Source organism: Euleptes europaea, chromosome 6 (assembly GCF_029931775.1).
Source record: "Euleptes europaea isolate rEulEur1 chromosome 6, rEulEur1.hap1, whole genome shotgun sequence".
In the NCBI taxonomy this organism is placed as follows: domain Eukaryota; kingdom Metazoa; phylum Chordata; class Lepidosauria; order Squamata; family Sphaerodactylidae; genus Euleptes; species Euleptes europaea.
Window position 1 is genome coordinate 8,536,623 of NC_079317.1, and position 13,706 is coordinate 8,550,328.

General features: G+C 45.1%; 1 protein-coding gene across 1 annotated transcript in view; it reads left to right on the forward strand.

Moving 5' to 3' along the window:
- Nucleotides 1-13,706, forward strand: part of ARID4A (AT-rich interaction domain 4A) — an 81,386-nt gene that overhangs the window by 15,004 nt on the left and 52,676 nt on the right. Inside the window, exons 5-9 of the mRNA XM_056851208.1 lie at nucleotides 4,681-4,760; nucleotides 4,858-4,952; nucleotides 7,210-7,342; nucleotides 8,926-9,005; nucleotides 12,506-12,582. Of these exons, the coding sequence (XP_056707186.1) occupies nucleotides 4,681-4,760; nucleotides 4,858-4,952; nucleotides 7,210-7,342; nucleotides 8,926-9,005; nucleotides 12,506-12,582 (465 nt within the window). The remainder of the gene's footprint in view (nucleotides 1-4,680; nucleotides 4,761-4,857; nucleotides 4,953-7,209; nucleotides 7,343-8,925; nucleotides 9,006-12,505; nucleotides 12,583-13,706) is intronic.

Consider the following 13,706-nt stretch of genomic DNA (forward strand, 5'->3'; position numbering starts at 1 on the left):
TGATTGTAAGCCGGTTTGATTCTCCCTTAAGTGGTAGAGAAAGTAAGCATATAAAAACCAACTCTTCCTCTTCTTCAGCAAGGCAGGGCCAGTAGCTGCTTGTTTCCCCATCTGCGGGGGCGTCTGTCATAGTTCTTTGAGGAAAGAGCTGCCAAGGCTGACCACGGGGCAGGGGGGCAGTTGTGGGGGAACAGCCTATTCAGGGGATTCGCTTCCACTACACCAGAGCAAGGCAAGCAGCCATCCCCCAGCAAAGAAGCCCTGCCTGCCTGCCTGCCTGCCTGAGCAATGACGATGGCCGTTCCACAGTATACACCAGATTTATTCTCTAAGGCAGGGATTTTCTTTATTTTATTTTTAAAAAATATATTTTGGTATTTTTCAATACAGGGGGAATACAAAGGGGAAATAGGGATGTCATCAATACAATTGAAAAGGACAAGGAATGCAAAGCAGATCAAACAGATTACATTGCCATGCATATTCATCGCGGTTATACAATCAAAGTAACTACCCAACTTAAAAAAGAAAGCTTTAACATTACTAATGATATGACCTAAGAACTAATCACCGTATCGAGCGTGATTTGTGACCACACACCCCAAATAATTTTCCAAATGTAGAATTAAATAGGATTTTGTAGCCTCATGATTACTGTAATTAATTAACATCTCTCTTATTTTGTTATAACTAAACCTCTACATATTGGTAAAATTGCTCATAGTTCTTATCAGTGTTCACCGTGTTGGTCAGTTTAGCCATAGTTGTGTAATCCATCAATTTTTCTTTCCATTCTTCTGTGTCTGGAAGGAAGGCAGGGATTTTCTTACGTAAAGTTTTTCCTACTATAGCACTTGCTTTGAACGCATAAAGCCTTGTTTTAAAAAGGATTTCACTCATTACAAAATACATTTTTGTTCAGTACCCCCCCTAAAATTTCTAATTTTTCTGTCAGGAAAATTGGGGTGTGGTGAATCCTTCAGGGGGGAAAGGTTTTTTTCTTTAAAACCCCAAATTTCTGGGCTAGCCCATTTCTGTTTGCAACTGAGCTGTGGTAGATTTGTTCATATTGCTGGTCTCTTGGTAAACAACGATTTCTGTGCCTCAGAGAGCTGGCTTATGATTTATTACTATTATTCCTTAATTTTATTTTAATATCCAAGATCTGGTTTTTCTCTTGACTCTGCCTAGGGATGCATTTGGAAAGGAGTGCAGGAATCTGGGACTCTTGAGGAAAGAGTCCTGACACTGAGAATAGGGGGGGAAAGGCAGGGTAGTGAATACCTTGCCCTGACCTGGACGACCTAGGCTAGCCCGATCTCGTCAGATCTCGGAGGCTAAGCAGGGTCGGCCTCGGTTAGTACTTAGATGGGAGATCACCAACGAAGTTCTGGGTTGCTACGGCAACCAGAGGAGGGCTATGGTAAATCACCTCTGTTAGTCTCTTGCCTTGAAAACCCCATGAGGGGTTGCCATAAGTTGGTTGCACCTTGATGGGGGGGGGGAAGACTCAAAAAAGTGAATACTACTAGTCTTTCCCATCTGTAGTGTTATAGGAGATGCAAGCTCTTGCTTAACTTATGAGAAGTATTCAGTTGGAATGGTTTGTGTGTGTGTGTTAAGTGCTGTCAAGTTGCTTCTGACTCATGGCGACACTATGAATGAAAGTCCTCCAGAACGTCCTGTCTTTGCCAGCCTTGCTCAGATCTTGCAAATTGAGGGCTGTGGCTCCTTGATTGAGTCAATCCATCTCTTGTTGGGTCTTCCTCTTTTCCTGCTTCCCTCAACTTTTCCTAGCATGACTGTCTTTTCCAGTGACTCTCGTACTTTGGTCACATGAGAAGACGATAGCCTCAGTTTAGTCATTTTAGCTTCTAGAGTCAGTTCTGGCTTGATTTGATCTATAACCCACTGATTTGGTTTTTTTGGCAGTCCATGGTATCCGTAACACTCTCCCCCGATACCACATTTCAAAGGAATCTACTTTCTCCCTATCAGCTTTCTTCATTGTCCAGCTTTCGCACCCATACATAGGGAATACAATGGCATGAACTAACTTAACCTTGGTAGCCAGTGACACATTCTTACACTTCAGAATCTTTTCTAGCTCCTTCATGGCTGCCCTTCCCAGTCTCAATCTCCTTCTGGGGAATCAAACCCGGTTCTCCAGATCAGACTCCACCGCTCTTAACCACTACACCACACTGGCTCCCTGGTTCAGAACAAGCAGAACTTTCAAAATACCATGAAAGTAACGTTACCCAAGTCAGTTTCGTAGCTCCCTGGTTCAGAACAAGCAAAACCTTCAAAATTGCAGCTACTCTTTTTACGGGTTGTACAGCGAAAGCAGGATCATGGTGTGTGGGGACTCCACTGAAGTATATTTCTCCTGCTCCAAAGGTGTTTATTTAGGTACTTATTGCCCTGCTTTCCTCCCTAGCAGGGAGATTTCAAAAATGCAGTTTAAATAAACAGGGGGGAAGTACAATTAACTGAAACAAAAGCTTTGTTGAAGATAATGACAATACATTACATTTTAATGAAAATACATTGGTTTGGATCCTGTCTAGAATTTCTGCCAGAGCACAGGATGGGGGGTTGATTCCCCCCCGCCCGTAATTCTGCACTTCCACAGAAGACTGCTGATTCCCACCCCACCCCCGTTCCTGGAATGCCCCACCCAGGAGCAGCATTTCTTGGGGTGTTTGGGGCTTCTGCTGGGGTGGGGAGTTGATACTGACAACCATCAATCTTCTTCTTTTTGCCATCAAGTCACTGTTGACTTATGGTGACCCTCTGAGGTTTTCAAGGCAACAGACGTTCAGAGGTGGTTTTGCCATGGCCTGCCTCTGTGTCATGAGCCTGGACCTCTTGGTGGTCTCCCATCCAAATACTAACCATGGCTGACACTGCTTAGTTTTTGAGATCTGACAAGATTGGGCTAGTCTGGGCTGGGCCACATCGATGTTCTAGGCGGGGGTCAAAATTGAAACTACTGAGTTTCCGTATGTGTTTTTTTTGCCTTGCAGACTTGATCTGCTTTTTTTTTGCTTTTATTAAGCCTGAGTTGCAATGAGAGAGAAATAAGGGACATGTTTGTAGAACATATGTATTTGACCAACTCTTGAATATAGAATTTCATAACCTCCAAAGATGGTTATTTGAGGCCACCATGAACTGATTTGAGTCTGTACTACTGTGTATGCTGATTGTGTTGCCAACTGCTTGCCCTATGCCAGTTTTTCTCATGAGTACTGCTCATTTCTCATGAAAAAAAATTCTTGGAAATCTTTCAGAAACTAGAGAATTGTCAGTAATTCTTTGGCACCCTCAAGGAGAGCCACAGTTTCAAACTAGAGAAGGGCATGCAGAGCTGTCTTCTGCAAATTGATCCTGTTGTTCAGATTTCGAAGAACAAGCTTGTGTCTCTCCTTACCCACTAATCATGGCTGTATAGGGGAGGCCCATTTCAAATGCGGAGAGTGCTGGTTGTGATCCAGGAATGTTGACTGACAGCCCCCAAACCAGACCGCAACACCTAAAGCAGCTTTATCTAGCTTCAGCAGACCCATCAAACTTTAATTGAGATGCAGTTAAAGAACCTGCTGCCATTTTGGTAGGGATGAAAAGGATCCTCTACAGCAGCGGTTCCCAAACTATGCTCTGCGGAGCAGCTGGTGCTCCGTGAAACATCTCCTAGTGCTCCATGGAGAGACTGGAAAGAAAAATACTGTCATTCGGTATAGTATATAGGAGCTTGGTGAAAATTAGTGCTCCATGACGAATTTCTCTCCTGAAAAGTGCTCCATGATTCAAAACGTTTGGGAACTGCTGCTCTAGAGCAATTGGTACTCACACTGCAGCTCTTGGAGAGACACATTCCACCGACCAAAAGAGCCATATTTAGTTCTCTCCCTTGTATGAGGCCTGCAGCTCAGGGAGCCTTGGAGACTACCTGTCCTTCTGGTGATGGTTGTTTCTAGGTGGGAACCACATGCCAACCCAAGCCCTACCAGGTGAGGACCTTGCCTGCTTCCTGAAACTTGGTGCCATATTTGGTATCTGTGCTCAGAAGAGTCACATGTGGTTCTCAAGCCACTGAGTGAGCATAGCTGCCCTAGAATCGCTATGTCTTTCATGCACATCGCATTGTATTTCAGTCTCGTACACATTCTGGAAGGGCAAAGTACCATTTTAGTTCCTGAGGGTATCTTTCAGGAAGCACGTGCATTCTCAGGTCGCTTCCACCCAAGCAAACATACTCTTTACTTGTGAGGTCCTTTTTTCTGGGTGATGCTTTTAATAAGTGGACCAGTGCCGTGATTTGATTATTTGTGCCCTTTTAAAAAATGACATTGGCAGGACGATGCCACCACAAAAGAGATCCTTTGTCCCAAGCCAGAGTCTTCTGCGAGAAGTAAAATGAGCAGGAAAAGGTGTGGCGAGGGCAGAGGGTGACAGACTTGGAATACCTTTGAAATCCACACGCCAGAATGTTTTGACATTGGTCTGTTCTGCCACTTTTGAAGTTTGGTGGGTAAACAAATGGACCGTACCTCTTCAAAGGAATTCTGTTTGCAGTGTGAATGAGTCACGGCAGCAAACATGCCATTCGGCTGCCTTTATAAATATTAATACTCGCCTTTTGTGTGTTAACATTTGTTGTCTGGCTCTGCTTAGTTTTTGATGATGGTGACGAGAGGACGTTGAGACGGACGTCGTTGTGTTTGAAAGGGGAGAGGCACTTTGCGGAAAGTGAGGTAGGGCTGGTAATCATTATTATTTAACAGTATTGTTGTTATTTTCTTTTGGGACTGGAAAAGTTGCAAACTCTCTCCTTCCCCCTTCTTCTTGCAGACGCTTGATCAACTGCCACTAACAAACCCAGAGCACTTTGGAACGCCAGTGATTGGGAAGAAATCAAACAGAGGAAGAAGATCCTCTCTTCCTGTGTGAGTGTGTTTGACACCATATTTGCACTTATATTACTGGGCAGTTATCAGACTGAAAGGGCTTCATCCTGTGAAGAGAGCTAGTGTGGTGTGGTTAAGAGTGGTGGTTTAGAGCGGTGGAGTCTGATCTGGAGAACCAGGTTTGATTCCCCACTCCTCCACATGAGTGGCGGATGCTAATCTGGTGAACTGCGTTTGATTCCCCACTCCTCCACATGAAGCCAGCTGGGTGACCTTGGGCTATTCACAGCTCTCTTAGAGCTCTCTCAGCCTCACCTACCTCACAAGGTGTCTGTTGTAGGGAGGGGAAGGGAAAGTGATTGTAAGCCCGTTTGATTCTCCCTTAAGTGGTAGAGAAAGTCGGCATATAAAAACCAACTCGTCATCTTCTGTGTTCGGACAAGGCAAGCAAATTTTGCCCTGGATTTCTCTTTGAATGCTTTTCATTTTCAAGAGAAACTTTTCAGTGGAACATGGCAGGGCAGGGGGAGGTACTGTGCTAAAATAAATGTCCAGGGGTACCTGGATGTAATCACTTGGTTCTTCAGATCCAGACCAGAGATATCAGTCCTACCCCAGAAAGCTTGTGGGCTAGGTGCGAATTCTGATATGAAGATGTTTTAAGATGGAATGGCAGAGCTGGAAGAAGTACAGAAGAGGGCAACCGAGATGATGACGGGGTTGGTGCACTTTCCCAGCGTGGAGTGGTGGTTAAGAGCGGTGATTTGGAGTGGTGGACTCTGATCTGAAGAACAGGTTTGATTCCCCACTCCACATGAGCGGCAGAGGCTAATCTGGTGAACTGGATTTGTTACCCCACTCCTACACACGAAGTCAGCTGGGTGACCTTGGCCTAGTCACAGCTCTGTTAGAGCTCTCTCAGCCCCCCACCTACCTCACGGGGTGTCTGTTGTGGGGAGGGGAAGAGGATTGTAAGCCGGTTTGAGTCTCCCTTAAGTGGTAGAGGAAGTCAGCATATAAAAGCCAACTCTTCTTCTTCCCTGTGAGGAATGGCTGAAGAGTGCAACTTTTCAGTTTAGAAAAGAGACAGCTAAGGGGGGGGGGACATATAGAGGTTTGTAAATTATGCATGGGGTGGAGAGGATTGACAGAACTTTGTTTGTGCTGTCAAGGTTCTGGACTGGGAAGCCCTGTGTTGGAAAGCACAAGGTGTTTTGTGATGGAGCAAAAGTTTTTAGCCTTTACCTGGGTGGGAGGTGTCAAAGAGGGACCTACATAGGGTGCAGAAGTCAGGGCTTCTGTGCCCTGCAGAACCTTTAGCTATTCTCTCTGATGAATGGAAGCAAACATTGAGGAATATGAAAATGTTCATAAGAATGCATAATCTCTGTGGTTGCAGAGTTGAGCTTTTCTTGAGGTGCACCCTTCTTTTTTTTAAGGGGCAGGATATACACAGCCTTTGTCTTGAGTCTTGATAATTAAAGAGCAGTGGGATCAGAGAATGGGCTGAGATGGGAAAGGGAGAAAGACAGAGATTGGCGAGATCTGAACTTGAGTTGAGAAAGTAAGAATTGGTGTAGTACATGGGATAGTTGTACAAAATCTGAGGGTTGTTGGTTCTAGCCTTGGGAGCTCCTGACAGAGGCATCTTTCTCCCTTGCAAGGAACAAAGTAAGCTGCATTTGGCTTTGTTTTAAGAAGAAGAAGAGTTGGTTTTTATACTCCGCTTTCCTCTACCTTTAAGGAGTCTCAAAGCGTTTACAATCACCTTCCCCTCCCCGCAACAGACACTTTGTGAGGTAGGTGCGGCTGAGAGAGTTCAGAGAGAACTGTGACTGGCCCAAGGTCACCCAGGAGGCTTCATGTGGAGGAGTGGGGAAACCAACCCAGTTCACCAGATTCTCCAGAGTCCACCGCTGTGGCTCAGTGGCAGAGCATCTGCTTGATATGCAGAAGGTCCCAGGTTCAATCCCCGGCATCACCAGTTAAAGAGACTAGGCAGGTAGGTGATGTGAAAGACCCCTGCCTGAGATCCTGGAGAGCTGCTGTCAGTCTGAGTAGACAATACTGACTTGGATGGACCAAGGGTCTGATTCAGTATAAGGCAGCTTCATGTGTTCACCGCTCTTAACCACTACACCATGCTGGCTGTCCCTTCCAAAGCATGACAGCTGCAGAGGAACATCTTCCTGACGTTTTGAGCCCCAAAGTACAGTACTGGCAGTAAGGTTACATTCTGTCTGGCTGTTATCTCCATGCTCAGGCTGCTTAAATCGCTGTATGCTTAATCCTCTAGCAACGAAGATGAAAAAGAAGAGGAAAGTAGCGAAGAGGAGGACGATGATAAGAGACGCCTTAACGATGAATTGCTTGGCAAGGTTGTCAGCGTGATGTCTAGCCCCGACAAGGCAGACTGGTATCCAGCTCTGGTAAGTAAGAAATATTGAGGGCGCTCGTCATAACAGCGTGCTCCCACACACACAAAACAGTTTTCAGAGGAGAAGTGTCTTTGGGACTCGGTTGGGGCGGTTCTTCTTTTTGGGATAAGAGCTGGGTTCAGCATGGCTCTGAGCTTGCTTTAAAAGTTTCAAAAATGCTCCCAGCTCTCTTGCAGGTTCTTTGAAAACAGAAAAATAAATATTGGGTATTTAAAAAGAAGAAACACTTCCACTCGGGCTTATCTCTGCATTCAAGGTGTCATTTGCAGTTCTAATGGATTGGGGGGGCTTTCTTGTGGCCCATGGGCTCAATTATTGTTCGCATGAATCAAGATCTAAACGAGATCTGAAGAAACTGGAAAAGTGGGCAGATGTGAACAAGAGGCAATTCATCAAAGACAAGTGCAAAGTTTTACATCTGGGTAACAAAAATGTGAAACTCGCATACTGGATAGGGGATACACTTCTGGGCAGCAGTGTGTGTGAACAAGCTCTTGAAGTATGGGTGGACCATACATGAGCAGCCAGAGTGATGCAGTGGCAAAAAAGGCGAATGTGATCTTGGAGTGCATCAGCAGAGGCATAACATCCAAATCGCAAGATGTCATAGATCTGCTGTACACTGCATTGGTCAGGCCACAACTGGAGTATTGTGTGCAGTTCTGGAGGCCTCACTTCAAAAAGGACGTGGACAGAATGGAGCGGGTGCACAGGAGAGCCAACAAGGATGATCAGGGGCCTGGAGACCAAACCCTATGAGGAAAGGCTGAGGGACTTGGGAATGTTTAGTCTGGAGAAGAGGTTGAGGGGGGACATGATTGCTCTCTTAAAGTATTTGAAGAGCTGTCACTTAGAGGAGGATAGGAAGCTGTGCCTGTTGGCAGCAGAGGATGGAACTTGCAATAATGGGTTTAAATTACAGGCAGAAAGATACCATCTGGATATTAAGAAAAAAATGTTTTGCAGTGAGAGTATTCCACAGTGGAATTGGCTGCCTAGGGAGGTGGTGAGCTCCCCCTCACTGGAAGTCTTCAAGCAGCAGCTAGATGAACATTTGTCAGGAATGCTCTAGGCTGATCTTGCATGGAGGAGCAGGGGGTTGGACTAGATGGCCTGAATGGCCCCTTCCAACTCTATGATTCTAAGAAGCTGCCTTGTACTGAATCAGACCATTGGGCCATCAAGTTCTGTGTTGTCTACTCAGACTGGCAGCAGTTCACCAGGGTTTCAGGAAAGGTCTTTCTCATCACCTACTGCCTGGTCTATTTTAAATGGAGATGCCAGGGGATTGAACGCCCCCCTTCTCTCTGCACGCAGCTTGGATATCGAAGCCTTCCTGGTTCCCAACAAATCACAGATTGTCATTACGTTTAATCGGATGTCACACCAAACTGGATTTTTTTGTTGGGGAGCTTGGAGGTGTGTGTTATCTAAGCTGCATGGAAAAAGTAGCGTGCAAGCCGAAGGACTTGCTGCTTGCCGTAACACAGATGGAAACGCTGGTTTATGAAAGCTAACTTCTTTAAGTTGGGAATGAACAAACAAATCTTCAGTGTGATGTTTTGAAATTTCAGGTCTTATCCCCCAGCTGCAGTGATGAGATAGCAGTGAAGAAGGACCAGTGTTTGGTTCGCTCTTTTGCAGATTCCAAATTGTGAGTTAAAAAAAAAAAGTTTTGGCCTTCTATCCTGGCCATTTTGTGAGTTTTGGGGTGGGTTGCAAAGACTCCACGTAATCAGCTGATTGACTAACAAATGAAAGCAAAAGCACATTATTAAATGAATTCCCGTTAAAGCGTTTAAATCTGGTTTCAAAAAGCCATAACATTTTCTAGCATGTTCTCTCTTCCTGAATTTAATGCAAGGATAGCATTCTGAACAGATCGAAGAGGTCATGATGGGATTTAATAGGATGCTGCCACTGAAGATATTCTCAAAGGTAGGCATAAAGTATAAACTGGCCCTGACCTGGATGGCCCAGGCTAGCCCGATCTCACCAGATCTCGGAAGCTATGCAGGGTCAGCCTTGGTGAGTACTTGGATGGGAGACCCCCAAGGAAGTCCAGGGTTACTCCGCAGAGGCAGGCAATGGGAAACCACCTCTGAACGTTTCTTGCCTTGAAGACCCTACGGGGTTGCCACAAGTTGACTGCGACTTGATGTAATTTCCTACCACTGCCGAGCATAAACTTATTGGAAGACTTTGGTGGTTGCAAAGAAGGGTCAACCGCACATGAAGGGAATTTTCAAGCACAGATTGTGACTTCAGCAGCCTAAAATGTGCAGCCAACGACCTGAGTTTGATCCTGGCGGAAGTCGGGTTCAGGTAGCCGGCTCAAGGTTGACTCAGCCTTCCATCCTTCTGAGGTCGGTAAAATGAGTACCCAGCTTGTTGGAGGGTAAAGTGGAGACGACTGGGAAAGGCACTGGCAAATCACCCCATAAACACAGTCTGCCTAGTAAACGTCAGGATATGACGTCACCCCATGGGTCAGGAATGACCCAGTGCTTGCACAGGGGACTACCTTTACCTATTTAATTACTAGCATGGATATTGGCCAACCGAAAGGGGGGGGAATTGAAACAATACCCAGAGTATAAGTTAAACTTACAACTTGGTCATGATCTTTATTTTTCCCATCTTAAAGCTGGGATTTTATAGTGGGGAGAGATTCTTCTTAAACTCTCTAAAAAACAGTCTCCCTTTGCTCCCAGCATTCAAAACTGCCTCCTCCTGAAACTAACTAGCCAGAGGCCTAGACTCACCAAGTCATTAGGAGATATTTCACATATGTCTCTTGTTTTTCCCCTTTCCCTTGTTTTATGCTATTTAGCACAAATCACCAGTCCATAGTGTTCTTGTCAAAGTTGTATTGCTCTGAGCATGATGGCCAGTAGTAACTCCTTGTTTGTCCTTTGGCAGTCAGTCATTTTTCTTGATAAGTCTACCATAAAGTGAATAAGATTGTTAGTTCCCCACTCCTCCATGTGAGCGGCGGGCTCTAATCTGGTGAACCGGTTTAGTTTCCCTACTCCTACACGTGAAGCCAGCTGGGTGACCTTGGGCTGGTCACAGCTCTCTTAGAGCGCTCTCAGCCCCGCCTACCTCACAGGGTGTCTGTTGTGGGGAGGGGAAGGGCAGGTGATTGTAAGCCGGTTTGATTCTTCCTTAAGTGGTAGAGAAAGTCGGCATATAAAAACCAACTCTTCTCCAATTCTCAAGACAAGCAGAGGCAGATTTCAAGTGCTCATGCCAGGAAATAAGGGGTGAAATATACTGAAGTATGTAGTCCTCTCTTATAAGAGACCCAACATGGTGTAATGGTTAGTGTCGGACTAGGATCTTGGAGATCCAGGTTCGAATCCCCATTCTGCCATGGAAGCTTGCAGGGTGGCCTCGGGCCGGTCACACCCTCTCAGCCTAGCCTTCCTGTCAGGGTTGTTGTGAGGATAAAATGGAGGAGAGGAGAATGCTGTAAGCGGCTTTGAGTCCCCATTGGGGAAGAAAGGTGGGGTGTAAATGAAGCAAATACATAAGAGGGGTGTGTGATCAAGTTGTCTGCAAACTCAAGGACGTTTTAATCGATCACCCCTCTGGCTTTGATGAGTTAACTGATTCATTTGTCCATACTAGTAGTGAATTAGTTTTATTTGCATGTAGCCATAGGCCATTACAAACAAGTCAACAATTACCTCTAATAGTTATTCTAAATCAGTTAAATACAAAACTATGTTAGCTAAATTAGTAAAATGCAAAATAATGTTAGCTAAAAATCGCAACAAAATCCTGGCAAACCAGTAAGAGCTAATAACCATTTAAAATCAGCTCAGCTGGATCAACTCTCTTAGCAGCTATGTTGGACTATTTTCTTTGCTGCCAAGGCAAACAGGGAGGTCTGCAAAAAAATTAGTGAGATTGGTTTTAAGACCAGTTGCCATGTAGTTCACACAAGGTAATGCTGAATGTTAGAGAAGCCATCTTTTTCGTTTTCCTCCCACATGCAAAACCCAAAATAGCCTCAGGAAAACAGCGGCTTGAATCCAAAGAACGGATCTCACTGTGTGCCCCTCCTTGCCATGGCTCCCTGCACCACGTGCAGAGCTGTTCCCGAGGGTCCGGAGACCCCAGGACAGTTATTGGATATATGGTGGGAGGCTGCAGGAAACTGCCATCTTCCCCTTCAGCAGGAATTCCCTTTCCGTTGAGAAGACTGGTTGCCTTAACTTGCGATCCCTCCAACAAATGAGCTAAATTTGGCTGACATGCACTATCTTGATTTTTTTCCCCCAAGCCTGCAGCCTTAATACGCACCCCTGGAATTTATTCATTAGTGAGCATAAGCGCCGTTTCATATGCAAACAATTAGGAGTGCGGCACATATTTCATATCTGGCAGGAATACTGGATTCGGTTTGTATTGGAATGCATATATATTAAAAATAATGAAATTTGCACTGAGGAATTTGCATAGAAATATACTTCTGGGGTTTTTCAAGTGTACGTTGCTTGTTAAGACCGATCAGCTCTGGCGAGGCAGTTGCCGTTTCCCTTTTTGCAGGCAGGGGAGTCTGGCTGAGAGCTGGCAACTCGTCCCAATCCAATTAGCTGAGCAAGGATTTGAAGTCGGGCTTCCAGCGCCTCTAGCTCCCGTGCTTAACACTTTGACACAAACCAGCTAAAAACAGTGAAGTCAAAAGATGAAACCTGGTTGCATTTGTGCAGATTGGTGCCAAGACTCCTGTTATATTGAGAGTGGTTTGAAATTATGCTAAAATATTTGAGCTTTGATAGTACAGCTGCCACCCTCTGTACCCTGGTGGCTTTTTGTCTATGGGGATGCTGTGGGGTGGTGAGGGTGGGGAAACGTCCTTCACTTTGAGGGTCTGCTCACTCACTGATGGGATCTAACCTTTTAAATTTGCACTGTAATTCAGGGTGTGGGTTAGGGTCATTTTCTCAAGCATGCAGTTTTTAACTTGGCTTAATTTAAACATTGAAATAATTGTGCGGGAATTAAGAGTGGGATTTGTCACTGGCCGCATGCATTCGTTACCAGCAAAGGAATTTTTTTTTATAATGGAGGAGTGAGTGGAAAGATACTTAGCACGCTAAAAAGCCAGCCAAGTTATAACTTATCAAAACAATTTTCTTTCAGCTATTCAGTAGCAAGAAAGGACATTGAGGAAATAGACATCCTAAACATTACCAAATCTGAGCTGTCTTCTAGAAAAGGTAAACTGCAACATTTATTCTTTAGACAACTGAGAAATAAATAAGTTACGCAGTGTAGTAGTTTGTTGCTTTAACAAAAGACATGATACATGATGATAGATGTGAAATTACTATTGTTATTGCCTGTATAATGATAGGATTGGCAGTTCAGCCCTAAGAATTAGGATAATTAATTTCCAAGAGACTTGTTCCAAGCAGCTGTGGTTAGGATTACAGCTGTAACAGCTTGAGCCCAAGTGCTATTAATTCCGTTGATTTCGGCACAAGTTCTTAATTGGTTCTCTTGTGGTTCCGTTTCCTGGCTGCAGGGCAAAACCATAAGAACATGAGAAAAGCCATGCTGGATCAGACCAAGGCCTGCCAAGTCCAGCAGTCTGTTTACACAGTGACCAACCAGGTGCCTCTAGGAAGCCAACAAACAAGATGACTGCCGCATTAGTCCCACCACCATCAGACCAGCTAATGTAGATCTTAGTGTTTGCAGACTGAGAAAACATGTTCCAGAGATCAGACCTAGCCACAGTGCAGAGAGAGGAGCACATCTCCCCCTGACGCCCCCTGACAGCTCTCTAGTCTCTGTGGGCTAACTATAGATTAAATAAAATGTGCCTAAGAAAGCACTGACAGCCTCTTGTACGTAGGAAAAAATAATTTTAGAGGAAGACTTGGAAGTAGAGCTGCAATGGAGAAGCCTACTGCTTCTCCACTTCAGGTCTTAACCGTTGAGATCTGCTTTGGGACAAAGAAGAGAGAGAAGTATTTTGAAGTAAAATATGACCTTTTCATCCCCTTGCTGGTTGTCTGCTGGAATTTGCCTCCAAGACACTTTCTTCTGCCAGGTTCAAGATCCAGGCTGTACCTGCAAAGAAAGCAGGCATGTGAAACACATTGTGGGGGGTGCAGCAGAAGAGCTGTTTGGGGAAAAGATTAAGGCTTTCATAAGAACATCAGAAGACCCCTGCTGGATCAGACCAGTGGTCCATCTAGGCCAGCATCCTCTCACACAGAGTGGCCAACCAGTTACTCTGGAGGGCCAACAACTGGGCCTAGAGGCTGAGACCTTCCCTGTATGTTGTCTTCTGGCACTGGTATTCAGAGGTTCGCTTCAGTCACTGTGGCTAATA